General features: G+C 46.9%; 2 protein-coding genes and 1 long non-coding RNA gene across 3 annotated transcripts in view; 1 reads left to right on the top strand and 2 right to left on the bottom strand.

The window, feature by feature from the left end:
• The window catches only part of LOC115802131 (uncharacterized), a 66,544-nt gene that overhangs the window by 19,094 nt on the left and 19,493 nt on the right, over positions 1-27,957 (top strand). The gene's annotated exons all lie outside the window — the stretch shown is intronic.
• Positions 1,452-5,125, bottom strand: FOLR1 (folate receptor alpha). Its single transcript, XM_022565811.2, has 4 exons — positions 4,926-5,125; positions 3,051-3,239; positions 2,159-2,294; positions 1,452-2,001 (listed from the first exon to the last, which is right to left on the bottom strand). Exons 1-4 carry the CDS (start codon positions 5,073-5,075, stop codon positions 1,721-1,723), a joined length of 756 nt encoding a protein of 251 aa, XP_022421519.1. The 5' UTR covers positions 5,076-5,125; the 3' UTR covers positions 1,452-1,720.
• LOC111170572 (folate receptor alpha) lies at positions 11,360-16,059 on the bottom strand. Its single transcript, XM_089915257.1, has 4 exons — positions 15,557-16,059; positions 12,329-12,517; positions 11,994-12,129; positions 11,360-11,837 (listed from the first exon to the last, which is right to left on the bottom strand). Exons 1-4 carry the CDS (start codon positions 15,899-15,901, stop codon positions 11,551-11,553), a joined length of 957 nt encoding a protein of 318 aa, XP_089771383.1. The 5' UTR covers positions 15,902-16,059; the 3' UTR covers positions 11,360-11,550.

The following is a 27,957-nucleotide window of genomic DNA, read 5'->3' as shown; positions in this document are numbered from 1 at the left end:
TTATTTTTGTTTATGTTATGAGTTGAAGGTCTAAATTCATCTTTTTGTATGTGGATAATCAATTGTACCAGCACATTTATTGAACCGATTATCCTTTATCCCAATGAATTGCCTTAGCACCTTTGTCAAAAATCGATCAACTATAAATATAAGGGTTTATTTCTGGACTCTCAATTCTGTTTCATTAATCTCTATGTCTATTTTTATGCCAGTACTTCTGCTCTAGGAAATCTTAATTTGGAAAATTATTAATACATCCTCAAGCTAATGACTCCTCAGAAGTTGAGGATGACAACTACAGAAAGTGGGATTCTAAGCAGTATTTTTAGAAACAGTTCAGAAACAGCAAAATAGGCCTTTGATAAGGTATATTGGATTGAGATGGTACTTATCTTAAATTTCACTAATTCTAATATATCTGTAAACAAGTCATATGTATAAATAGTGTCACTGGCTCTATAGAGAATGATACATTGAATGGCTGTGTTCACAAGAGTGACTAGGGTGGTGGCCAGTGCATTGCTCCACTTTTTGTGTTGATATAGTTCTATGTATAAGTTCAAAGAGTTGGTTCTTCTTGCCAGGATCTAACTGAAAAATTAAATTTGTAACCATGACCATGCCAGAAATATAACTGACCATAACATAATAAGGTCTTTGTAGCAGCCTGTAAGTCTGTTGACAAATATCCTGATTCCCCTCTGCTTCCAGGCATGTGTTAGGACCGTATTTTTCCTGGCCTCCTGGAAGTTAGCCATGGTCATGACTAGATTTAGCCAATGAAATAAGTGATGGGTGGAAGTTTTAAGAGCCTATATGGAATTCACCAAGTTCCCTATTCCTGTCTCATGGAAGTGTGTGAGAAATGGAGTCTCCATCAGCCTGGGCCCCTAAGTGACAAGCAGAATCCCCCTGACAACCCATATTAAGCACCATAGCTTGAGCAAGAAATCAGTGTTAGTTGTGTTAAGGCACTGAGATATTAGGGATGTTGCTGTAACATAACCTAGCTTATTACAACTTCTACAAATTATGCTTAATGTAGGAACACTGCCTAAAAATCTGTCAGATCATTGGTTTGGGACCTGCTCTAGGCATCTAGGTTTGGGTTCCAACCCTAGCTCTGCCAGACTAGCTCAGGCTTAGCTCCTCTAGTCAGGCCTGGGGTCTGTTACCCCTTTAAGATGCATTTGGGACGGTGCCCGGCAGATAGCGCTTTGGGGTGTTATCTGTTAGGGGGTTAGAGTTCCTGTGGCTACCTTTCACTTCTTCCCAGCCAGCCATCCAGAACATGCTGGACACTCCTATTCCCCTCTCTTCTATTGGAGAGCGGAGCACAGGGCAGAACAGTTAACCCTGGGAGGCTTGGGTCCAATTCAAATGATAAAATCCTGGGCCTGGCTCTAGACCAGAGCTGTAGTGAAAAATGAAATTGAAAGGTATGACTGTGTCCCAGCTTGGAAGAATAGTTATCTGGCAAGTTCATAGCAAGTATCAGAGCTGGGAACTGACCAAGTCTAACTAGCTTCAATCAGTGGGAACTGGGAAGCACAAGTCACATTTCCATTCACACTCAAATGACTTACACGACCGACACATGTGGGGTGTCTGGTTTTATTCAAACAGTCAAGAGTTCCCACCAAGAAACAGAAACTGACAAATTGGGAGCTGTGGCTCTTAACAGGGCAGGGATGTCCAGGTATCAGAAAATAAAAGGAGCTCAGCTGAGCAGCCAGAGCAACATTAGGACCAGGCCGAAACGCAGAGGCCAGGCCTCATGGAGCCCAGCCCCACTCATGGTCTCAGCGTAGAACCTCGCCACCTCCTCGTTGGGGTTGCCGTGGGCCGGGTCGAACCACATCTGGATGCAGCGGCCGCTGCCCCGACCATAGTTGCTGACTTTGTAGGAGTGACTCCAGATTTCATTGCACAGAGCAGCAGGCGTGGGGAAGTAGAAGTCAAAGCGGTGGCAGGCAGCTCTCACTGGGCACTGGTTATACCCTGTGGGGAGGATGGAAGACCTGTAGCCACTGGGTCCAGAACCGTCTCTTGTTCCACCAGCCCCACAGCCTCAAATCTCCATATACTCGTTCCACACACCCCCTCCACCTCCAAACCCCTCCCTCCCCCCAGCCCCCGCCCCCGCCCAGTCCCTCACCTGAGGTCCAGTTCCAGCCCTTGTGCCAGTTGGTCTTGCAGGTGTAGGAGGTGCGGCAGTCTTCCCACCAGATCTGACAGTCGTCTTTGCAGAGGGGCACATTCAGGAACCGTTCTTTGCGCCAGCTCTGGTTCACCTGGGGGGAGCAGGGGGAGGGAGGGCTCCAGTCAGCCAGGGATCTCAGCTGCTACAGCCTTGATGGGGTCCAGGGCTGGGGGAGGGGGCGGTGCCTCTACTGTTACCAAACTCCGGTTCCGCTGTTCTCTGCTCAAAAGCCCATAATCGAGAGGCGAGAGGCCAGTGTCAGTAGAAAGGAAAGTTGCTTTAATCAGAAAAGCCGGCAATCTGGGGAAAAGGTGAACTCATGTCCCGAGACCAACTCCGAAGATTCTGCTCAGCCATGACAGTTTTTAAAGGGAAAAAGGGGAAAGAATCTCAGTGAATCATCAAGGCAGGAGGTTGGATTCCGCATCATTCTCCATTGTGTGCAGACTGGCTGACTCTCTCTTCAGATATTATCTTGCCCAAGTGATCTGCCTGCAGGATTGCTAAGGGAGCTGTTGGAGGTAGAGAGCTAGTCATTTTTTAACTACTTAATTCTTCATTCTTACTTCTTTTAATCTAGGAAAAGAACCAACAGGTTAGGCAAGGCATAGTGTCTATTCAGGAGAGCATAAGTCAGGAGTTTGGTTAAATTGCCTGGTGATCTCATTCCTATAATTAGGCTCCTTTAAGGTTAGAGGGGAACAGAAATGGGCAAACAGGAAAGGGGCAAAAGAGCTGCGTTCACTACCACCCTCAGTCCAGAGTTCCTGGGCCACGCCCTCCCTGCAAGTGGCCGGTGGGCCCTGCCCTCTGCTGAGGTTCATGTCTGTGGGGATGGTGCCCATACCTCCTGGATCCAGGGCCCCAGGTTAGGCGAGCACTCGTAGAGGCAGGTGTCCTGAATGAAGTGGTGCTTGCAGGCGGGCTTCATCTTGCCACAGTGGTCCCAGTTGAATCTGTACAGGTAGGAAATATCCTTATGGGCTTCTTGGCTGGTATTGACGGAGCAGCAGGCGTTCTTTTTCCAGGGACTGCACTGGGAGGGGAAGACACGGGACTAAGTCCTTGACTCACCATGGCCATCTCCTCCAGATTCTGGTTCCTCTGCCTCGGGTAGGTCACCCAGAGGAACCGTCGCTGGGGAGGCTGCCTCTAAGCCTGGCCTTGAGGAGCCCTCATTGTGGGGTAGAGGCAATAATACTGACTTTTAACTCTCATACCCAGCATAACCAGAATATTCACATGCATAGCCTCTCCCCTTTTAGTCCTTGATTCCCCAACACAGTCTTCAGGGAAACACTTGCTACTGGGGGGCCTTCTTTGAGGTAGAAGGCTTTCCAAGACTGTGGAATCCCAGGAGGGAGCCTTACCCAGAAATGCAGTCATCACAACATTCATTAATTCAAGTCTTTATTGAGCTCCTACTTATTCTAACCCAGGCATTTTTCTAGAAACTGGGAACACAAGGAAAACTTATCACTGGATAATTGCTTTGGGAAAAAACAAAGCGGGAGAGGAATGGGAAATTGTTTTCTATAAGGGTAAGATTAAGCCTCTTTCAGAAGGTGAGAAAGACCTGGAGGTAAGGAAGCAAGTTAAATAAACTGCAACCCCAGAATAGTTCTAATTACAGAAATACTCAGTACATTCTTATTGAATGAATGAAAACCCATGGCCTAGAATTTAGTATAAAAGCACAATATTAAGATGTGCACTTTAAAAAATATATAGGCTGAAGGGGCTTCCCTGGTGGCACAGTGGTTGAGAGTCCGCCTGCCGATGCAGGGGACACGGGTTCATGCCCCGGTCCGGGAAGATCCCACATGCCGCGAAGCGGCTGGGCCCGTGGGCCATGGTCGCTAAGCCTGCGCGTCCGGAGCCTGTGCTCCGCAACGGGAGAGGCCACAACAGTGAGAGGCCCGCGTACAGCAAAAAAATAAAAAAATAAAAAAAATAAAAAATAAAATAAAAAATATATAGGTTGAAGAGGGTAAAGTCAAGGCTGCTGGAAGTATCCAAGTAGTACCACCATTTGTCAGGCTGCACTGGCAGCTAGGGGCTCAATGATGCAAAACAAGCACAAACAGCGGACTGTGACCATTATCTGCTGATGAGATAAATATGAACATTTACATATTGAAATGCATAGTTCAAGTGACTTGCCTTTTGGTTTTTTCTTTACAGCTATGACATCACATTGACTTTTTTTTTTTTTTTAACTTTTAGATAGGTTCAGGAGATTGAAGGGATTGTGGCAAAGTCATTGTCATAGGAAGGAGACCTCAGGTCCAATAGGGTTGACAGCCCCAGAGGACATGTTTGCCTCGCACCCAGCCTCACTGTGAGAGACCCTCTTTTCCTGAGCTGTCTGGGGCTGGCAGAAAAGAAGCCGCCACATGCAGTGTGCTCTTTCTCCTCTCAGATCCTTGGAGGGGTTAGCCCCAGTCTAAACTCAGAAATCAAAATCAACCCCCCAGACAGGTCTCTCCAGGCTCTTCTCCAGGCCTGCTTCCTGATTTTAGTAACACGGAAACCCAACAACCAAGAAGCTGAGCTCTTGGAATTGCCTGACAACACTGGGCACACAGTATGTGTTAAAATGTCGCCCATAAACCAGTGCAAACTGAAGACCTGCTCAGGCGGCCTCCCTGCCTCCACCAAGGAGGCAGGCAGACGTTCCCTGAGGCAGCTCTTCCCCAACCCAGACCACTTCTCGGCCCACCTGCTCATGTAGCTTGTCCTCAGGACCTGGCTTTTCCTTATGGTGCTTGGCATTCATGCAGACATTGAGAAGCTCAGTCCTGGGCCGGGCTGTCCATACGGCAGCCACCCCTACCAAAAGGAACAGTAGCCACGTTGTCTTCCAGGCCATGCTTGTCCCTGAAGAAATAACTGTGGTCAAAGGCAGCAAGGAATGTGAGAATGCGGGAATGCAGAGGTGGGTCCTCAAGGTGTTAATAACAGTCTTAGGTGGGTGGAGCCTAGGGCGGATCAGACTGACACCCTAGTCTTGCCAGCCTCAGGGAGGGTTGGGTCTGGGACAGTACCTGGCTGGGATCTCCCTGGCTTCTTTACAAGGTCATGAGGATCAAGCGCAACTAAGGGATGGAGTTTGGGCAAAATGCAGAAATAGCCAGGAGATTGCCATAGGTTCCCAATCCCTTGCTCGAAATCCTTGGAGGCAAATGTTTCAGAGCTCAAAACTTTTCAGATTTTGTTGACTGAAAAAAATGTACAATGTAAGAGCTCTGAGTTGAGTTTACTCAGTGTCTATAGCCCAGGAGACTGCTCTGCAAAACTGTTCTGAAGAGGTGAAGGGGGAGATCAGTACATATGTGATTTCGGCCAAGGGGTACGTGCAGTCAAGCACACATCTCGGGAGAAGGTTGCTGCTAGTCGCAAGGAACAGATATCTTAGTTAATGGTTTTAGTGCTTTTCTAGATATGAGAAGATGCAAGAATTGGTGTTCATAAAATTTTTTCCTAAAAATATCTAACCATCCGAAAGGCCTGTTCTGCCAATTTTCCCAGAGCACAGAGTACCTTGTTCCTGATCTCCACCCTGAATTTCTTTTAGTGTGTGTTAAGGGTCAGCAACTGCAGTCACTAATGACTTAATCCTTATAGAACCTGGGTGGCAGTGACATTCTTTAGTTGGCAATTTTATCAAAGGTAATACAAAATAAGATAATACAATTTACAGGCAGTCAATGATCAAGCACACATTCTGTGGGGAAGAAAATAGGTATACTGGTGGAATAAGTAAAAACTATAATAACCTCACATTAATTTTCAGGTCAGATTTTTTTTTAATTTATTTATTTTATTTATTATTTTTGGCTACTTTGGTTCTTTGTTGCTGTACGCGGCTTTCTCTAGTTGCGGAGAGCGGGGGCTGCTCCTCGCTGTGGTACGTGGGCTTCTCATTGCGGTGGCCTCCCCTGTTGCGGAGCACGGGCTCCAGGCGCGCGGGCTCAGCAGTTGTGGCTTGCAGGCTCCAGAGCACAGGCTCAGCAGCTGTGGCGCACAGGCCTAGCTGCCCTGTGGCATGTGAGATCTTCCTGGACCAGGGCTTGAACTCGTGTCCCCTGCACCGGCAGGCAGATTCTCAACCACTGCGCCACCAGGGAAGCCCTCAGGTCAGATTTTGACACCAAATGACTTTGTGTAAAAGTTTATCTTAGTTTTGGAACTCCAGATGCAGATCAATGTTTAAAAAAAAAAAAAAAAAAAAAGCCCTGCTTCCAGCCTCATTATTTGGCCTCTCCCAGAGACCCTGTGACCTGGAGGATGTCACAGGGCAGAGGCTTGGGGGTGGACATGGGCAGCCAAACAGCCCACCACCCCTGGGGCCTAGGGAGGCTCCTGAACCCCTGCTACAGAGCTGGCCTCTCCTTGGCCTTCATAGCATCTCAATCCCCTGACCTCTGATGCTGAGCTTTGGGAGGTGCCTGTTCCCTCATGCCGCTGGTCACCAGGTGCCTGGTTCTCCTAAAACACTCAGAATTCATTTCTTACAGCTCCTAAAGCTTATGCATCCTCCCTGCTCACAAAGTTGCCTCGCCACCACATTGCCCCCATCTTCTGCAAAACCCCAGCATCTTGCCTGGGCCTCCTGGATGGGGCCTGAACTGGGTGGACTCCAGGCTGACTCTGCCCAGCAGGGCTCGGGGGAAACCTGGGATTATATTCCCATCTAGCTCTCCTCACTTCACACCCTTCCACAATCCATTATCCTGCTACACTGTTTATTCCAGTGTTCATTCATTTGCTAATTCATTCATTCCAGGACCCAATCATCTCTCCATTGATCCCATCACTCCCTGATCTCCAAGAGCACAGGACAAATCTGTACTCTTAGAAATGCCAGGTGATTCAGGATCAGGCTCCTTTGGGGAAACAAAGTCTAGCAGTTTAGAGCACAGGATTCCAGATCCGCCTGTCCATGATCCCAGCTCTCACACTCCCCCTCCTGCTTGACCTTGGGAGAAAATAACTCACATTATCTTGAGGCTTAGTTTCCTCACCTGAGGATTAAATGTAGGGGGGAAAACCCTAAGAAATACTAGCCAGCTGGGCACGGATTGAGGAATCAGTTGGGCATGGGTTGAGGAACGTGTCCCAAGTCACACAGTAGGGACCACCCAAGTCCAACTCAGGACCCTCAAGTCCAGAGCTCCTTCAGCTTTTGTCCCCTGCTCTTTCCCTGTGCTGAGGCTCCCATAGGGGTAACTGACACAGAGTACTGGGGGAGTACTGGGAGGGCTGAGAAAACCGTTTCCTCAGGTCCTGCTGGATCCCACTCAGTCAGTCGGTGGTTTTTCTTGCTGTGGCTGCTTTCTAGAGCCAGAGCTCTCTTCCCCTCCATGCCACCTACATCACCCTGCAAGCCCCTCCCCCTCCTAGTCTCAGCTTCAGCTCTGGGTCCAGCTGAGACCCCACCACCACCACCAATCACCATCCTCAACACCGCCACCCCTACCCCCAGGGTCCCAGACTTGAAGCTCTGAGAACTCAGTGCTGTGCTGAAAGGCAAGAGTCCTGGGTTCTGCTAACTTGTAGTTTAACCTTGGGCAGGCCCTGTCTCTGCTTCTGGATTCTCTGCCTTTCGGCAGTGGATCCTCCCAGTTCAAATCCTTTAATACTTGCTGGGAGTGCCCTAGGGTGTGTTGCTCTGAGAGGGGGTGCAGAGTGGCATACCTGGGAGAAGAGGTGGCCCTCGGTCTGGCTCAGGCTTCTGCTCTGCTCTGCTGTCCCCTTGCCTCACTCTAGGGGACAGAAGGAGCTTAGTGGCCTAGGAGACGGGCAGTGGGAATGTGGCCCAGGAGAGGTGCTTAGGATAGGGCGAAGGCCACCCAGGAGTTAATTATTGCACGTGGGCTCCAGCAAGGCCTCCAAGGAACGGTGATGGGTGGGAGGGACTGGATTAATAGTGCAGGCCTAAGGCCAGTCCCCAGGCCCCACTTATTCCATTTTCTCCCCTAAACTCAGGTCTGAGAAAACCTTGCAGCCTGAGTTGCTGGGATCCTTTAAAGAAATCTGCTCCACTTCTAACACCCTCATCCTGTTATACCGATAAAGAGAATGAGACCCAGAGAATCAGGACAGAGCTCATTGCAGGGCAAGGGCTGGAGCTCGGGCTTCCCAGCTCCCAGGCAGCTGTAGAGAGTATGGAGCTCCCATATCCCCAACTTACAGAGCCACCAACTCTTCAACCTCAGCAGCCTCAGGCATCGCCCACCTACAGCTATAAAATCACAGATGTTCAGATTACCAGAGCCTCAGTTGTTCCAAGGCTCCAGCTCCCCTCCCTTCCCCCCACTCCCCTACCCACTCACACACAAGTCTCTTTTCTCCAGCAGCTAAGAGTCTGCTCTAATGTAGACTCCTCCCACCACTCCTACCCTAGCCAGGGACAGAAGCCTTTCTTTTTTCACCCTCTGAGGCCAGGCTGGTACCACTGGTGGGGAAAGGGAAGAGGGGAGGAGCAAATTTGGGCCGGAATGAACACTGAGCTCTGTTTTGTCGAGGTGCCTGTGTGCAACACGGCGGGGAGGTGGTGGTAGAGGTGAAAGCCCGGGGAAGGGTCCAGGTTGGATGTGGGAGCCATCAGCCTATGATGGCAGCAGAAGTTTAAGGAACATGGGGCCTCACTATCCCTGGAAAGGCCACAGGTCTGAGCCCATGGAGCAGGGGGCGGGGCTGGGAGCCAGAGGAGGCAGCTGGATCACTGCAGGAGAATCAGCCAGGAAGGAAAGCCCTAAAGAGCCTGCAAAGAAATTGACTCCAGTGGGGGGGAGGGTGGAGAAATCAACTCCCAGGAGACCCCCAGCTTGTGCCCTGCTTTCCCTCTCCCTCGGAGTGAGCCATACTTGACTCCTGTGATAACTTGAGAGGGTTAAGCCCTCTGAAGACCTGAGCAGGTAGAGGGCTGCTAGAACCCCCAGACCTCCCTCCTGGCTTTACAAGCCCAGCTCAGCCTTCTCCTAATTGGATCATGACCAGGTGTCTAGGAATGCCCAAAAGCATTCCTCTAGATGCTCTTCTAGATGGGACTTACCCCTGTCCCCCATCCTCCACCCCTGCGCCAGGAACTGATCATAAACTGGGCTTTATAGTTCCTCCACTGCAGGAGTGATGTTTGGCCTCCGAGACCTCAGGGGTTCAGAAGAAGCGACCAGCAAGTGGGAAGTGAGTTGGAGGTGGAGTTCTAATCCGTGAGGAGTCCCTGCCCTTCTTGAGCCTTATGCCAGGCTCTGAATCTGAAGCCTCAGTGCTCAGGCCACCTGGCGAACAGGGAGGGATACAGTCAAACATCCACTGTGGAGCCGATCCCGAGAGTATCTGCCCAGACTGGAAGCTTAATACCAGCCAAGTTAGCCATTGGCATCCTTGTGGACCCCAATCTGAAGGCTGCCCTGTGACTTGACAAAGATGAAAGGAAGGTCTTTGGCCCTGCGTGGGTGGGGCTCTGGGCTGCAGGGAGTAGGGATGGGAGAAACTGGGGCTTTTCCTGAGTGCCAGCCCACGGCATATGCAGTTGCTTATCACCCACCCTCACAGCTGCGAAAACTGCGGTTCCCAGGCAGCAAAGAGGGGCTAGAGCTGAGTCTGATTCCAAGCCTGGCTTCTTCCACAAAGAAAGGAGAGAGCACTGTGAGGGCATCAGAGTCTCGAGGGTTGCGGATCCAGTGTTTCTTCTCTGGCCTCATTTCCTGCCCTTGCCCTCTTATCTTCTGTCTTAGCCACCTAGAAATTCTGCTGTGCTTCTATCACCTCCAAGCCTTTGCACTTCCTGAACCCTCTCCATGGAATGCCATTCCTCCACCTAGTCTGCTTGGCAAACGTTATGCTTTGGAAGCCTTCCCTAACCTTTATGGGCTTCCACGGAACTACACCAAACTCTGTGCTCCCCTGGAGCAAACCCTCAGCTCACTGTTCTAAGAGTTACTGGTTCTCACATCTGTCTGCCCCCACCAGACAGCGCAAGGTACTCAATTCCCTTCCTGTCGGCCGACACCGGCAGATTGGGTGTTCAGAAGGCATCTGCTGACTGACAGAATGAGTGCATGGATTCCTTCACTTCCTAAGCACCTCCTCTGTGCTAGGCACTGACCCAGGCCCAGGGGATCTGGCACAAAATGTCATAGACATGGCCCCTGCTTTCAGGTGTGTATGTTTTGTTAGGGAAAAGTCAGACAGTAAACACAGTGGATGGATATCTGTACAAGAGGACTTCTTTTGGTTGAGTGGTCAGAAGTCATTTTAGTGGGGAATTAATTATAGGTTGAAATCTAGGTGGCTACAAGGAGCCAGCCTGCAGAGTATAAAAGAGCATTCCAGGAACCCAGAGAGGGAATATTTGGAGTAAAAGAACCTCCCTCCCTCAAATATCCATCAGTAGGTGACTGAATTAAATGTGATCTATACATAGAACCGAATATTGCCCAGCAATGGAAAAGAATGAATTAGATCTTTGTAGATCAATATGGAAAGATCTCAGAAACTGTGTTCTCATGGTAAGAAACATGGCAAGTGAAAACTCCACTGAGATGCCCTTTATCCCACCTATCAGTTTAGCAGAAAATCAGCTTAGCAGAAAATTCATAGTTTAACACTATACTGTGTTGACCAGATTGTGGGGAAACAAGGCTAGTGGGGGCCACAATGATATAACCCCTGTAAAATTGTAACTATCAAAATTATAAATCCAAATACTCCTTGACCCAGCAATCCCACTTCTGGAATTCAATGCTATAGCATTCTACTATGTGCATGATTTTTCACTGTAGAATTGTCATTTTTAAAAAATGGAGACAATGCAAGTGTTCATCACGGGGATCTGCCCACTAATATCTCCATCCCAGCCTACGTCTAGTAAGGGAAGGAAAGGGAAAGAAACTTTCAGGAGCCTGGTAACTCATCTGCCAATCTCTCCCCAGCTTCCCTCCACCAATTCCCTTGTTCCCTTGTGGCATAGGAGGGGGCATGAGGGGGAAGGCTGGTGCAGAAGTAAGAGCCCCAGGCTAAGGGATCCACTTCCACCCCCTACTGGCTGCTGAACTTCATGTTAGTCCCAGTTCTTCTTCGGGCCTCTCAAGAGGAATGATGAAGCAATGAGGCATGCCCCCACCCCCAACCCACACATCCCCAAATTATTTATAAGGCACAGGACACACATAGATATATCTATTAGAATAGGCTGTCAGAGGATCCCTGTAGGACCTTGGATCAGGAACCAATGACCAGGGTATTGTGAGTCCTTCTCATCTGAGAGAGTGGAGCTGGGCTGAGCTGAGGTTGGGTGCAGGCAAGGAAGGTATCCAGGTGTCAGCAGTGGAAACAGCTTAGCCAAGGAACCAGCGTTGCAGTATCTGGGTCAGGTTGAGCAGGAGAGGTCCAATCCCCTGGGGCATGGCCCCAGAATTTGTGGTCTCAGCATAGAACCTTGCCACCTCCTCGTTGGGGTTGCCCTGGGCCGGGTCGAACCACATCTGGATGCAGCGGCCGCTGCCCCGACCATAGTTGCTGACTTTGTAGGAGTGACTCCAGATTTCATTGCGCAGAGCAGCAGGCGTGGGGAAGTAGAAGTCAAAGCGGTGGCAGGCAGCTCTCACTGGGCACTGGTTATACCCTGTGGGGAGGATGGAAGACATGTAGCCACTGGGTCCAGAACCGTCTCTTGTTCCACCAGCCCCACAGCCTCAAATCTCCATATACTCATTCCACACACCCCCTCCACCTCCAAACCCCTCCCTCCCCCCGCCCCCACCCCCACCCAGTCCCTCACCTGAGGTCCAGTTCCAGCCCTTGTGCCAGTTGATCTTGCAGGTGTAGGAGGTGCGGCAGTCTTCCCACCAGATCTGACAGTCCTCTTTGCAGAGGGGCACGTTCAGGAACCGTTCTTTGCGCCAGCTCTGGTTCACCTGGGGGGAGTGGGGGGAGGGAGGGCTCCAGTCAGCCAGGGATCTCAGCTGCTGCAGCCTTGATGGGGTCCAAGGCTGGGGGAGGGGGCGGTGCCTCTTCCGCCCTCAGTCCAGAGTGTCTGGACCACGCCCTCCCTGCAAGTGGCCGGTGGGCCCTGCCCTCTGCTGAGGTTCATGTCTGTGGGGATGGTGCCCATACCTCCTGGATCCAGGGCCCCAGGTTAGGCGAGCACTCGTAGAGGCAGGTGTCCTGAATGAAGTGGCGCTTGCAGGCGGGCTTCATCTTGCCACAGTGGTCCCAGTTGAATCTGTACAGGTAGGAAATATCCTTATGGGCTTCTTGGCTGGTGTTGAGAGAGCAGCAGGCGTTCTTCTTCCAGGGACTGCACTGGGAGGGGAAGACACGGGGCTAAGTCCTTGACCCACCATGGCCATCTCCTCCAGAATCTGGTTCCTCTGCCTCGCGTAGGCCACCCAGAGGAACAGTCACTGGGGAGGCTGCCTCTAAGCCTGGCCTTGAGGAGCCCTCATTGTGGGGTAGAGGCAATAATAGAATTGACTTTTAACAGAAAGTAACACAGGGGATGTGGGAGACCTGGGGACCATCGTCTGGGGGAGTAATTATTATTTGTACATGTCTCAGCAGTTTACAAAGTTATTTCATGTTTTCTGGGTTATTTAGATTACTCATTTTGCACTGAGACAGTATGAACTGAGTGCAGGCACTGTGCTGGGTGCTGCGAATACTGTAATGAACAAAATAGATCACATCTCTGCCCTCCTTGCACTTATGGTTTTAGTTAGGGGTGGGGAGGGGGGAGACAGAGATCATTGGGGGCAGTGAAAATAACAGACGCAAAGTCCCTGAGGCTTTTGCACTTTATCTTCTCAATAACCGGTTATCGAGTAAAAGATCGTTACTCCGATTTTTACAGAGCTTTAAGTAAGCTGCACCCCTTGTGGATGGTAAGGTTAAGGTTTTACGTCAGGACAGAGAGGAGAGAGAGGAGCCTGGTCCAGGTTGCGGTGAGGGGTGGAGGGGAAGGGGGCCAGTCTGGCCCTCTCAGGGTCCAGAACCCCAGGCGAGGGGACTCCTGGTAGGTCTTAAAAGCAGAGGGGCAATGACCACACATAGGCCTGAACATGGGCCTGACTAGACATGGGACGCAATCCTAGAAAAGGTGAATTCAAGGCAGGTAAGGTGGTAGAAGTGGTGGAGATTTCTCTTTAGAAATTGCCGTAGGCTGGGAGTCAAGAGCTGAGCAATCATGAGCCAGTTGCTAAAAATGTCTGAGATGAACTCTAGCATCCAGGCTTAAGTGAGAAGGGAGATGTGACAGGTCTGGGCACTCAGGAGAAACTAAGGAAAATCCCTGAGGGTGGATCCAAACCAACCCCTCTCCAATAACCCAGCCCACGCCCGGGGCTGCTGCCACAGAACCTGCTTCCAGGCCTCCCCAGCTTCGTGCATGCAGTTCCTTAGGTGCTCAACTCTTGGTCCCCCTGCAAGACCCCATGCACCTCATCCCTGACCTGCCAGCCAGGGTCAGTGGTTTCTGCCTCCAAAAGAGTTAGTTAATATAATGAAAAGCAGGGTGGGCTTCCCTGGTGGCACAGTGGTTGAGAGTCCGCCTGTGGATGCAGGAGATGCGGGTTCGTGCCCCAGTCCGGGAAGATGCCACGTGCGGAGCGGCTAGGCCCGTGAGCCATGGCCGCTGAGCCTGCACGTCCGGAGCCCGTGCTCCGCAACGGGAGAGGCCACAAGAGTGAGAGGCCCGCGTACCGCAAAAAAAAAAAAAAAAAAAAATAAAGCGGGGAATTCCCTGGCGGTCCGGTGGTTAGGACTCCACGCTTTCACTGCCAAGGACATGGGTTCAATCCCTGGTCGGGGAACTAAGATCCTGTAAGCTGTGCTACATGGCCAATAAATAAATTAATTGACTAAATTAAATAGAATGAAAAGCACTTCCTGGCCTATGCTAGAGACTCAGCAAAACCAGCCACTCCCATATAGCCTGCATCCCTCAGAATTAGAATCACCTGACTCCCTCCAAGGTCTGTGTCTGCATCATTTCTTGGCAAGGAGGAAGTGCTGCTTAGCGTTCTTTAAAGCAACCTTTAGAACTTAAAAAGTTCTGGGAATTCCCTGGCGGTCCAGTGCGCTTTCACTGCCGAGGGCCCAGGTTTGATCCCTGGTCAGGGAACTAAGATCCTACAAGCCGCGGCGTGCGGCAAAAAAAAACAATTCCTATAAAGAACTTTAAAAGTTCTAGAAATGCAGTGATGGGTGTGGACTTTCAGTTTGGGAGGATGAAAAAGTTCTGGAGATGGACGGTGGTGATGTTTGCACAACAATGTGAATCTACCTAATGCTACAGAACTGTACCCTTAGAAATGCTTAAACAGCAAGTTTTATGTTATGGATATTTTACTACACACACATGCACACACACACAGAGCAAATGAACAGTTGGAAATGACTCGGAGGTAATGGGCTGCCGGGCTTCCCTCTTTTCACTTGGAGCCCCTGGAAGCAGTCCATGCCAGTCTTCCCCTGGGAACACCCCAGCCCTCCAGCAGCGTGAAGCCTTGTAGGGAGGAGAGGGGGTGACCGGAAGGAATGAGATATCGGCATCTCTCAGGAGCCTGGAGTTCAACTTCAAGCTCAGATTCTCTGAGCTGCTTCAGGAGCCTTCCCTATGACACGGGGACTCAGGCCTCACCTCCCCTTCTCTGTGTGCAGCAGTATCCTTGGCTCTGGCCACACTAGACTTGCCACTGCTTGTGCTGTCACCCTCCAACCCGTGTACATGCTGTCCTCTGCTAGGCTGCCTTTTCCTTCTTTTTCTTCCTGGAAAACTCTGGTTCATCCTCCAAGGCCAAGGCCAATGGTCCCTTTGCTTGGAAGTCTTCCCAGCATACCTGATTTGTCACTGTCTCTTCAGGACCTAATGGGGGTGGGGACCTGGCCTGTTTGTAGTTATTTGTCACATCGTGACCATGAGGGACCTGTCTCTTCTACCTTGACTTTGAGTTCCGTGGGCTGGCACATAATGAAGGTTGGGAAAGGTTCCACCAGTCCCTCTCCTGGCACCTGCTAATGACTGGCGTCTCAGTTCCCACATGTACCTATGCCCTCTCTGGGCCTATTTCCTCATTTGTATAAGTAGAGACCACCATCCACCTACCAAGGAGGCCTTTTGGACACATTCACGACAAGGTGTGAGGAAAACACTTGGCCCATAGAGGGTGCTAGATAAATAGTCACCCCGGTATTGTAGTGGCCTCCTGAGAGAGGGTCCACCAGGATCACCTCAGCCACCCTCCTGCCTCCATCACCTGCCAAAGCTGATCTTCCCATCTCCCTAACTTCTCCCCTTTTTGGGGTCAGCCGTCTCCCCTACCCCAGACGTCACTCCATCCTCACCTGGTCATGTAGCTTGTCCTCAGGGCCTGGCTTTGTCTTGTGGTGCTTGGCATCCATGCAGACGTTGAGCAGGTCTGTCCTGGCCTGTGAAATCCTGGGCTGGGCACCCCGTGCAGCAGCCACCAAAGCCAGAAGCAGCAACTGTGTCATCCGCCAGGCCATGTCCACCCACTTCTGCCAGAAAGCCACCGTAAGACTCTTGGTCAGACTTCCTGCCTCCCCCGCAAGCGCAGATCTTCTGGCCTCCCCACCCAGCTTACCCCACAGCACAGCTGAGCCGAGCGACACGAACGGCCTGGCGAGGTCTGGGCCAGATGGTAGGAATCCACCCCCACCTGAGGACATTTTAACACTAGCTTGCTCTGTGACGAGGAGGGAGCCACCACCCCTCTCTAGACATCCCCTTCCGGATTTTGCCAGCCAGTATTTCACCCACAATCAGAGGGTCCTGCATAAGAGGAACCACGAGGCATGATCTGCTGATGGGGTTGGGGAGTGAGAGGAGGGGCGCCAGACAGGCTCTGCTGCTGCTTCCTCAGCCCATTCCCACTAGCCCAAAGCAGTCTAGGTTTAGGCGCCCAGAGATTGCCAGTGGGGCAGACAGGAAAGCTGACCCGGGACCAGATGAAGGCCACTGAGCCATTCAGTTCTTGCTTCAGGTCCTGGACCATGTGCCAGGGGAGCCGGGAGTAGGGGCAGAGCTATGTGGGAAGCCAGTGAGACTGCAGGCCCAGAGAAATAAATAAACCCCAGGTCCTTACACCGAGGCAACCCTCTCCAACCCCTGCAGAAGGGGCTTGGGAAGTTCCCCGGGGCAGAGTCAGGCCTAGACCTGGGGGAAGGCCAAGAGGTAAGGGGAATGTGGAGGAGAAGCTGAGCCCGAGTAGTGGGTGGTGGGGCACCAGAGGAAAAGTCTGAGAGAAACCAGCCTCCCAGGGCACCGGGGAGCTCCCACCTTGCCTCTCCCCTCCTGCCTTTCCTCCCTGTCCTGCCCTTACCTCTGCCTTCAGTCCACCTGGGATGGTAGACTGTCTCCCCACCTCCGCACACTTTTTATAAGCCCGTCCTGACTGCTTGATCAGCCGCTCTGTCAAGGAAGGCTGGAGGCTTTGTCTAGGAAACAGCTTAATGGTCTTTCAGTTAGGGGCCAGTTAAACAAATTATGGTACGTACACGCAATGAGATTTAACCTGGTGAAAAAGAATAAGAAAGCTCTTGATGTACAAATATGGAAAAATTTCCAAGTATATTGTTAAGTGAAAGAAGAAAGGTGTATACACTTACGGTCAATTAAACTACAACAAAGGAGCCAAGAGCATACAATGGAGAAAAGACAGTCTCTTCAATAAGTGGTGCTGGGAAAACTGGACAGTTACATGTAAAAGAATGAAGTTAGAACATTCTCTAACACTATATACAAAAATAAACACAAAATGGATTAAAGACCTAAATGTAAGACTGGAAACCATAAAATTCCTAGAAGAAAACATAGGCTTAACACTCTGACATAAATCGCAGCAGTATTTTTTTGGATCTGTCTCCTAAAGCAAAGGAAATAAAAGCAAAAGTAAACAAATGGGACCTAATTATATTTAAAAGCTTTTGCACAGCAAAGGAAACGATCAGCAAAACGACAAGGCAACCTACTAAGGGAATTCCCTGGCGGTCCAGTGGTTTATGACTTTGCGCTTCCATTGCAAGGGGTCATGGGTTCCATCCCTGGTTGGGGAACTAAGATCCCGAAAGCTGTGTGGTGCCACCAGAAAAAAAAAAAAAAAAAGATAACCTACTGAATGGGAGAAGAGATTTGTAAATGATATGGCGGATAAGGAGTTAATACCCAAAATATATAAACATCTCCTACAACTGGACACCAAAACAGCAAACAACCTGATTTAAAAATGGGCAAAGACCTCAACAGATATTTTATCAAAGAAAACATGCAGATGGCCAACAGTCACATGAAAAGATGCTCAACATCATTAATCATCAGGAAAATGCAAATCAGAACCACAATGAAATATCACCTCACACTTGTCAGGATGGCTATCATCAAAAAGAACACAAATAACAAACGTTGGTGAAGATGTGGTGAAAAGGGAACCCTCATACACTGTTGGTGGGAACGTAAATTGGTGTGGCCACTGTAGAAAACTGTATGGACATTTCTCAAAAAACTGAAAATAGAACTACCATATGACCCATCAATTCCACTCCTGGATGTATATCCAAAAAAACAGAAACATTAATTTAAAAAGATACATGCACCCCAATGTTCATAGCAGCATTGTTTACAATTGCCAAGATATTGAAGCAGCCTTAGTGTTCATCAACAAATGAGTGGGTAAAGAAGATGTGTATGCACACACGCACACACACACACTGGAATACAACTCAGCCATAAAAAAGAATGAAATTTTGCCATTTGTAACAATGTGGATGGACTTGAAGGGTATTATGCTGAGTGAAATAAGTCAGACAGAGAAGGACAAATACTGGATGATATCACTTATTGTGGAATCTAAAAAATACAACAGGGAATTCCCTGGCAGTCCAGTGGTTAAAACTCCATGCTTACACTGCAGAGGGCAAGGGTTCGGTCCCTGGTTGGGGAACAAAGATCCAACATCCCACATACCTCAGGGCACAGCCAAAAAAAAATTTTTTTTTAAATAGAATAAAAAATACAACAAACTAGTGAATATAACAAAAAAGAAACAGATATAGAAAACAAGCTAGTGGTTACCAGTGAGGAGAGAGAAGGGGGGAGGGGCAACATTGGGGTAGGGGCTTAAGAGGTACAAACTTTTATGTGTGAAATAAGCTACAAGGATATATTGTATGGCATAGGAAATATCGCCAATATTTTATAATAGCTATAAATGGAGTATAACCTTTAAAAATTGTGAATCACTATATTGTACACCTGTAACATATAATATTGTATATCAACTATACTTCAATTTAAAAAAAAAAGAAAGGTGCAGAGAGGTGACAATAGAATGCAATCTTTTGTGTAAAAAAGGAGGAGGGAGAATATATGTGTTTGCATAAGAAAACTTTGGAGGGAGTTCCCTCGTGGCCTAGTGGTTTGGATACCGGGCTTTCACTGCCATGGCCCAGGTTCATTCCCTGGTTGGGGAACTGAGATCATGCAAGATGCACAGCACAGCCAAAAAAAAAAGTAAAGAAAGGAAGAAAGAAAGAAAGAGAATTATGGAAAGGTACAAAAAAAATTTTTTTTAAGTGGTTGCTTGGGGAGAGGGCACGGCTTAGGGATGAGACTTTCTTCTGTAAACCTTTCTATGCTGTTTTGATTTTTGAACCATGTGAATATACATATACCTTATTGAAATATACATGTATTTATGTATATTTATATAAATATACAAAAGCTTGAATGGAAAAATAAGATACAGAATGATGCATCTGATTTGATACCATTTATGTAAATTTGAATAACATGATTAACAATGTAAACAATGCTACATATCAGTTATGGATGCTATACATATGTTTACAAAAGTATAAACATGAGGCTACCAATAGTCCTAGTTCCTTGGGTATACTGCCGGAGAAATTCTATGTGTTTATGCCACACATATCCCATTTTTATGCACAGATGATGGCATACTGTTCTGTGCTTTGCATTTTTGGATACTTTTACTATACATTTATGCTTTTCACAGAAGAAACAGAAACCTCATGAAATCAAGTTATCCACACTTATACACTAGAGTATTATTGTCACATTTGATAGCATAACCTTCAAGTTACTTCTTTGTGCTTTTTACGGTCTGAAATTCATTCAAATGCTCTCTGTGACAAAAAATTGTTTCATTAACCATTATAACAAAAAGTTAAGAAGGAAAAGTTCACTTTTGCTAGCTAAAAGTGCTTGATTCTCAGTCTTCATTTCTCAAACATTATTGCAGACAGTAAAACTGCTACCTCACTTAGGAAGACAAATGGTACTGCTCTTGTTTGTTTATTTATTTATTTATTTTATTTATTATTTTTGGCTGTGTTGGGTCTTCATTGCTGCACACAGGCTTTCTCTAGTTGTGACGAGCGGGGGCTACTCTTTGTTGCGGTGCGAGGGCTTCTCATTGCGGTGGCTTCTCTTGTTGTGGAGCACGGGCTCTAGGCACGCGGGCTTCAGTAGTTGTGGCTCGCAGGCTCTAGAGCTCACGCAGGCTCAGTAGTTGCGGCGCACAGGCTTAGGTGCTCCACAGCATGTGGGATCTTCCCGGACCAGGGCCTGAACCCGTGACCCCTGCATTGCCAGGCGGATTCTTAACCACTGCGCCACCAGGGAAGCCCCTTGTTTTTTTTTTTAGTCATGTATATTGATTTTTTCCCATTATGATTTGGGGAAAACCTCCAAATCCTGTCATCACTTACTCAACTAGTAGAATGCCTCTCCAGGGGGCAGGGTCTGTGGTTTCAGTCTGTTCTCAGTACATGGTCCTGCTGCAGGTAAGTCTGAGGTGACAAGGTCAGTGTCCGGTTATGAGGTGCTCACCTTGCCCCATCTGCCTGCCCAGGGCTCCATCAGTGCTGAGTGCTGGACCACAGTCAGCAGTCCCCTGCCCTCCTTCCATTGTACCAGCCTGTGATCTTCAGTGTGTTCCTGGTCTTCGTATCTTCAGTTTCTAAATAGGGACGTGTATATCTATCTGTCTTCCTTCTCTTAGGAGTAGTTTGAAAGTATTATTTGTAGCCTACTAAACATTACTGTACATAATCACACTAGTAGTCATATACTGAGAGCTACTTTATACCAATTAGAATAATAGATGCTTTACTTACACTGTTGTGTCTTGTAATCCTCACAACACCCTGCAAAGTTGACATTATTCCCAACATAAGGATGAGGAAGTTGAGGCTCTGGGAACTAGCTGAATTCCCAAACAGCTAGAAAGTAGAGGAGTCAGGATTCAACCCAAGCGGGTTTAATTGCAAAGCCCATGCGTTTTCACTGTAATACCATCTCCAGATCAAACGTTTTATTTTCCTACCTTACCTACAGGAAATTTAGCTGAGAAACCACAGCCTGTGTTTACTTTTTAGAACAATCTTTAGAGCCTGTCTCTCTCTTTTTTTTTTGGCCGCACCATGAGCAGCATGCGGGATCTTTGTTTCCTGACCAGGGATTGAACCCAGGGCCCTGCAGGGAAGCGCGGAGTCTTAACCACTGGGCCGCCAGGGAAGTTCAAGCCTCTCTCTCCAGAAACCTCTTAGACCGTACAGTTATTTTTTTAGTTCTGCTAAGTTTTTCCAAATAATGCAAATAAGGGAAATATGATATTTTAGAAATAAGAGTATCGTGTCACCCCATTCCAACCAGAGATAAGCTTAGAAGTTCTTTCTAGTCATATTATCAAGCAGGTATACAAATCATAAATGACACAAAAAGGAAAAACATAAGCTTTCCTTTGCCTTTTTGAAAAAAGCTAAGCAAATACACAAACAAATAAATATATAAAGGCAGTCCATGCCTGAATCAATGATGAGAGTATGCTGGAGAAACTCCTTGGTGGTCCAGTGGTTAGGACTTGACACTCTCACTGCCAACGGTGCAGGTTCGATCCCTGGTTGGGGAACTAAGATCTTACAAGCCACGTGGCGCATCCAAAAAACCAAAAAACGTATGCCAAGAACCAAGGGTTATGATTAATCTAATCTCTTTCCCATGTGTGATGGGTTAAAAAAAAGGAACAAATTCTTTGACTATTGAGAAGTGAGGTCTGTGTCCCCTTCACCTGAATGTAGACAGGCCCTGTGACTGCTCTGACTAATATTATATGGTGAAAGTGACACTCTGCCGGTTTCTAGCTCCAGGCTGTAAGGGACTGTTATGGACTGAATGTTTGTGTCTCTCCAAAATTCGTATGTTGAAACCGTCTATCTTCCATGTGATGGTATTAGGAGGTGGGACCTTTGGGAGGTGATTAGGGTTAGAGGAGGTGATTAGTATTAGATGGGATTAGTGCCCTTATAAGAATCATGAGAGAACTTGCCTCATTCTGCTCTCTACCATGTCTGGATACATTAAGAAGTCAGCAGTCTGCAACCCAGAAGATGATCCTCACCAGAACTGGCTGTTCTGGCACCCTGATCTCAGACTCCCAGGCTTCAGAATGTTACCAAGTCCAAGCTTGTACTGCTTGCCACATGACAGGACAATAAATTGAGAGACGAGTTTTGCGGGCAAGGAGTAGCAACTTTATATGGAAAACCAGCAGGCTAAGATGGTGGACTAGTGTCCCAAAGAACCATCTTACCTAAATTTGAATTCAGGCTTCTTTTGTACTAAAAGGGGGAGGAGGTGTGGCTGGTTGTTGCACACTTCTTGGTTCAGGGATCCTTAGTTCTTGCAGCTGTCCAAATCCTGGTCACAATGTTCCTATAAACCTGCAACAAGGCAATGGTTATTTTCTTTTCTAAGTTAATTCATTTATTTATTTTTTTGCCACACCATGTGGCTTGCAGGATGTTAGTTCCCCTACCAGGGATTGAACCCACACCCTTGGCAGTGAAAGCGTGAAGTTCTAACCGGCAATTGCTATTTTTTGTTCTGCAACTTTTTTTTTTAATATTTATTTATTTATTTGGCTGCACCGGGCCTTAGTTGCGGCACGTGGGATCTTCGTCGCCACGTGTGAGATGTTTGTTGTGGCACCCAGGATCTAGAGTTGCGGCATGTGGGATCTAGTTCCTTGACGGGGTCTGACCCGGGATCAAACCCGAGCCCCCTGCATTGGGAGTGCCAGAGTCTTAACCACTGGATCACCAGGGAAGTCCCTGTTCTGCAACTTTTTATCTCTATACCAAGGGAAAAGTGTTATACCTTTAAAGGTCAGAGCCTCCAGAATGGGCTGTCATGTATATTTCAGGCTATAGGCAACGTTCTTTACAAAAGGTGCAGAGCCAGCTTGAGTAAGCATGGGCAATAGAGCACAAGGGTCTGAGCTAAAGGAAGAGATCCGACAGGTAGTCAGGTTTGTTCTTGTCTGTTATAAGAACTGTGAGAAATAAATTTTGGTTGTTTAAGCCCCCCAATCTATGGTATTCTGTTACAGCAACCCAAATTGACCAAGACAGGGACTGGCAGCTTCTACTTCGTGTATTTTGGAATACTAGCTCTTAGATCCCAGAGACACCATGTAAGAAGACTGACTACCCTGTAGGGGAGGCCACATTGAGAAGCCCAGGGACTACATAGAGAGGAGGGGGCCGCAGTTGAGGCCTGCCTTCCAGCAATTCTTGCCCATGTGCCAAGCACATGAATAAAATCATCTTGGATGCTCAGGACCAACTCAGACACAGGCTGAATACCACCAAGTGACCCCAGTCACTGCAGCGTGGAGCAGAAGGATTATCCTGCTGAGTCTTGCCCAAATTCCTGACTCACAGAATCTTGAAATATTATAAAATAGCTATTATTTTAAACCACTAAGCGTATTTTATTTTTTAATCTTTATATTTTGTAGTAATCTTTGACTTACAGAAAAATTGCAGAAGTAGTACAGTTCCCATATACTTTTCATCCAGTTTCCTCAAATGTTGAGATATAACCAGCATACAATCATAAGAAATCAGGAAATTGGCTTTGATTCAATTCTCTTAATTCATTTATAAACTTCATTTCATCTTTGCCAGTTTTTGCACCAATGTCCCTTCTCTGGTCCAGGATCCAATCAATCTATGAATCCGGATTGCATTTAATTGTCCTGTCTCTTTATTCTCCTCCAATCTATAACAGTTCCTCAAACTGTCTTTGTCTTTTATGACTGACACTTTTGAAGAGTACTGGTCAGTTATTTTATAGAATGTCCCTCACTTTAGGTTTGTCTGATATTTTCTCATAGTTAGGTAGAGATTATGTATTTTTGGCAAGAAAATCAGAGGAGTAATGTCCTTTTCTCACTGCATCATATCAAGGGATACATGATGTTGTACAGGATGCTAGTAATCATTTGGTTAAGGTGGTTTTTCTACCATATAGTTATTAGTTTCCCTTTATGAGTAATCAGTATTTGGTGGGAAGAGACTTTGACACAATGTAAATATCTTCCTCATACTTTAATCCACTTATTTTAACATCCAGTTTGGCCTGCAACAATAAACCACGTAGTTATGAGATGGTTTGTTATGCAGCAATAGATAACTGGTAACACTGTGATAGTACTGCCTTTTTAAGGGTCTCAAATAATTTGGCTTATGACCCTAATACAGTCACATAGCAGTTATTCTTTTATTTTTTTTTTTTTTGCCACACTGTGGGGCTTGTGGGGTCTTAGCTCCCTGCCCAGGGATTGAACCCATGCCCCCTGCAGTGGAATTGCAGAGTCCTAACCACTGGACCACCAGGGAATTCCCCAGTTATTCTTACTAGAATAAGATTCTGAGGAAAACCAGATTATCACACTAATCTTTAAATCCAGCCAGTTACAAATCTTAGTAGTTATGAAATTCACATTTCTGTTTATCCTCTTTGAATATTCTGCACAATGCTTTTAAGACAGTGGACTGAAGAATTATTCAAGAAATCAGCACTGCCTCAATTACTTTATGATTTGTCCTTGTGAAGTAGTGAACAGAAGATTTCGTAGATAATACTGGCTGCTCAGGGCTTCCTCAATCCTGACAATGTTTCTGAGCAAATATTTCTATGGAGGCTGATCACAGATCTGGGGTCTTCCCCCCACCACCACCATAATTATTCCAGTAACCAAAGTCATATTATTCCCATCTCTGTACTTTTACAAACAGTGTTAAGACCTACCCCACCCCACCCACAGGGTCCAAAGAGAGGGTGGTGTGTCCTCAACCAGTGGGCCTGTAGAATCATACCTTCTTTGAAATTCACACCCTCCAATCCCAGCTTCCATGATCATGGCCAAGGCCAGGTCTGACTGATTTGCCAGTGGTGCTAAATACTCTACTATAGTCCCTGGTGAGTGCCAAGACCAACCTTCATCCAATTCTCCTGAATGTCTTTAATCAACGTCCTTGGTTCTCAGCAGCCCCTAGATGAAAGGTACAGTGATTTGTGACACCTAAAACTATAGCTATTGTTTTTTTACCTTTTGCTTTGACCTGGAGCCCACATTATGCATGACTGCTCTCAAAGGCTTTCTATCGCAGATGATCAAAGATTATGACAGGAACAGAATGCCTTTTCATCACGTCCAAGAACAGATGGTCAGCCCTGAGTCCAGCATCTAGGTGTACTCAGCCCCTAGGGAGACCAGGCTGCTGTGGAGAGTGGATGGGCCAATCTTGCAACATGGCGACAATCCCTAGAAGTAAGGTTACCCCCAATTCCCTTGCACTTTGCTTTGTTCATTTAACAGGATGTGCTACAGATGGTTCCTTATCAGTGTATATAGAGCTATGTGATTCTATTAACGTAAATAACTATTGACTTTAAGTGGCTTCTACTGCTTCAGTCAGTGCTGTAGTGAGTGTCCTTGCATATCTATCCATCCTTGTATGTAAGAATCTATGTAGAGGAGTGGGAATTCAAAATGGTGCAGCTACTGTGAAAACAGTATGGTGGTTCCTTAAAAAATTAAATATAGTGCCATATGATCCAGCAATTCTATTTCTTCAAGAATTGAAGGCAGGAACTCAAATAGATATTTGTATACTCATTTTCATGGCAGCACTATTCCACAATAGCCAAGAGGTGGAAGCAACCCAAGGGTCCATCAACAGATGAATAGATAAACAAAATGTGGTCTATACACACAATGGAATTAAAAAATGGAATTCACCCTTAAAAAGGAAGAAAATTCTGACACATGCTACAACATGGAAGAAACTTGAAGACATTATGCTAAGTGAAATAAGCCAGTCGTAAAAGGACACATATTGTATGGCTCCACTTATATGAGGTACCTGGAGTAGTCAAATTCATAGAGACAGGAAGTAGAATGGTAGTTGGCAGAAGGCTGGGGAGAGGGGAATGGGTATGGAGTTTCAGTTTGAGAAGATGAAAAGGTTCTGTAGGTGGATGGTAGTGGTTGTTTCACAGAAATATGAATGTACTTAATGAAGCTGAACTGTACACATGAATATGGCTGAAATGGTAAATTTTTTGTTATGTATATTTTACCACAATTTACAAATTTCTTTAAATTCTATAAAACAATGAAGAAAAAAAAGAACCTACTTAGAGGATAAATTCCTAGATATGGAATTGTTGGGACAAAAGGTACATACATTATTTACTTTGAGAAATATTATCACATTGCCCTCCAGTGTGCGCTCATACCAGTAAGAGTGACTATTTCCACAAAATCTCATCAATTGGAGGAATTATCAAATTATTTGATCATTGCAGAGTTTAAGCTGGGGAGTGAATTCAGTTGGCAATTTTGAAATATCCCCTTGGCTGGTGTTTGCAGAAGGGGTTGAGTGTGGGCATGGGGGTGAGCCAGGTGGACTAGTTAGGGAGCTGCTTCAGGAGTCCAGGGCTGGGGTGATGGTGCCTCGGACCAGCAGGGTGGCAGTGGGGATTTATTCAACAAATCAATTCTAGATTAATCAAGTGACTACTATGTGCTGGGCTGTTCTAGGTGTTGGGGCTACAACAGTGAACCAGACAAAATCCCTGCTGTCATGAAGCTGACATTCTAATAGGAGGAGAGGAGGGGAGGGAAAACAGATAGTTGGTGATGGTGCTATGAAAAAAACTAAAGCAGGGAAAGGGGAGGTGATATTTGGGCAGAGACCACAGTGAAATGAGGAAAGGAGAGCCCTGTGGATATGGAGGGGTGTTTTGTGCCGGTCTCAGCCTATCACGCAATGATGTGGTTGGGTTGGCCGTCATGGTTCTTATTATGATTGCAAGACACCCTTCAGCAACAACCATTGGGAAACTTTGAAAAAACAAAGGTTTTTTACTTACAGCACCTGGAAGTCACACGGCACCTGGGGCCACACAGCGAGGTCATGGGGAGAGAGAGAGAAAGCATGTGTGAGCCTGGGGTTCTGCTTTTATTGGGGTCAAGGGTGGGGACCAAGGTTTTCGCGCGCTCACTCTTTATTGGTGAATTTAAAACATAAGGACAGAAATTTAAAGCATGGAAAGAGAAAAAACAAGCGGCCCAAGCAGTTAGCAAATTCAACCAACATCGCTAAAACAAAGGAACCTCAACGCAGGGAAGCGGCCTGGCTTTTTATCTAGTGGCTGGCAATGTGTTTATTCTAGATAGCCGTCTTTGAACACAGGAGCCAAAATCTTTTTATCATCTCTGTGAAGGGGATCAAGGGACAACTGAATAGACTTCCTTCTGCTGGTATGGGTGATATGGTGAGGGCCACTGTCAAGAAAGGCAAACTAGCGGACTTCCCTGGTGGTCCAGTGGTTAAGACTCTGCACTTACAGTGCAGGGGGCATGGGTTCCATCCCTGGTAGGGGAACTAAGATCCCACATGCCTCGTGGCATGGCCAAAAAAAAAAAAAAAGTACTTAAAGAAGAAAGGCAAACCAGAGCTCAGAAAGAAAGTACATCCAGCAGCGGTAATTTGACAACAAAAGTCTTACCAGAGAAAAGATGGCATGTTTCTTTAATTTGAAGATAACACTGGGATCATAGTAAACAGTAGAGGCGAGATGAAAGGTTCAGCCATCACAGAACCAGTTGCAAAAGAGTGTGCAGACTTGTGGCCCAGGATTGCATCCAATGCTAGCAGCATTGCATGATTCTTTGGTGTATTTGGAAAGAAAGAAAGGAAGGAAGGAAATTTTAAATTATTTGCTACCCCTGCCCAAAAGATAGTCATCTTTGAAGTGGATACATAGGCAATCAAAACTTAAGTCAGGCACTTGCATTATAAAAAAACATACAAATCCAACAACCTGTCAGGGTTTACAATGCAATCTTCCCTGTGATGCAGAAGCATCAGAATCAATGGTGAGGACATTAACTGGCTGGGTACCTGATTGGCTAAAAGTCGGGGTAGGGTACATTGTAACCAGAAATTGCACATCTAAATAGGGTTATAGTAGCAAATCTGATAATAATTATACAGGCAATAGTCTGAAATTCAGTCCATAGCCATTGTATCAAACTTGAAAAGTCCAGTCTTGAAAGTAGATCAGCTATCTCCGGGGGAGGGGGGGCGCTGGCAATCTGTTCAAAGATTTGGTAAGATTGTGGAATACTTTAACATCTTGGGCCATCTGGTGTAAGTAGTGTTGAACCTGTCCTGAGTTGGGAGATTGCTCTATATCTCATCGAACCAGTCTTTTAGTCCTGAGAATAGGTGAGTTAAAGGGTTATATCCCATTTTTGGAAGCAGTGATGCAGGTGGGTTCCCCAAGTTAGGCCTACATGATGCAGGTATTTGGATCAGGTATTTATTTATTTATTTATTTGTTTAAA

This window comes from Delphinapterus leucas, chromosome 7, assembly GCF_059928025.1.
Source record: "Delphinapterus leucas isolate spDelLeu-1000000601 "Yukka" chromosome 7, BTC_Dleu_Yukka2, whole genome shotgun sequence".
In the NCBI taxonomy this organism is placed as follows: domain Eukaryota; kingdom Metazoa; phylum Chordata; class Mammalia; order Artiodactyla; family Monodontidae; genus Delphinapterus; species Delphinapterus leucas.
This window is presented reverse-complemented; position numbering and strand designations above follow the sequence as displayed.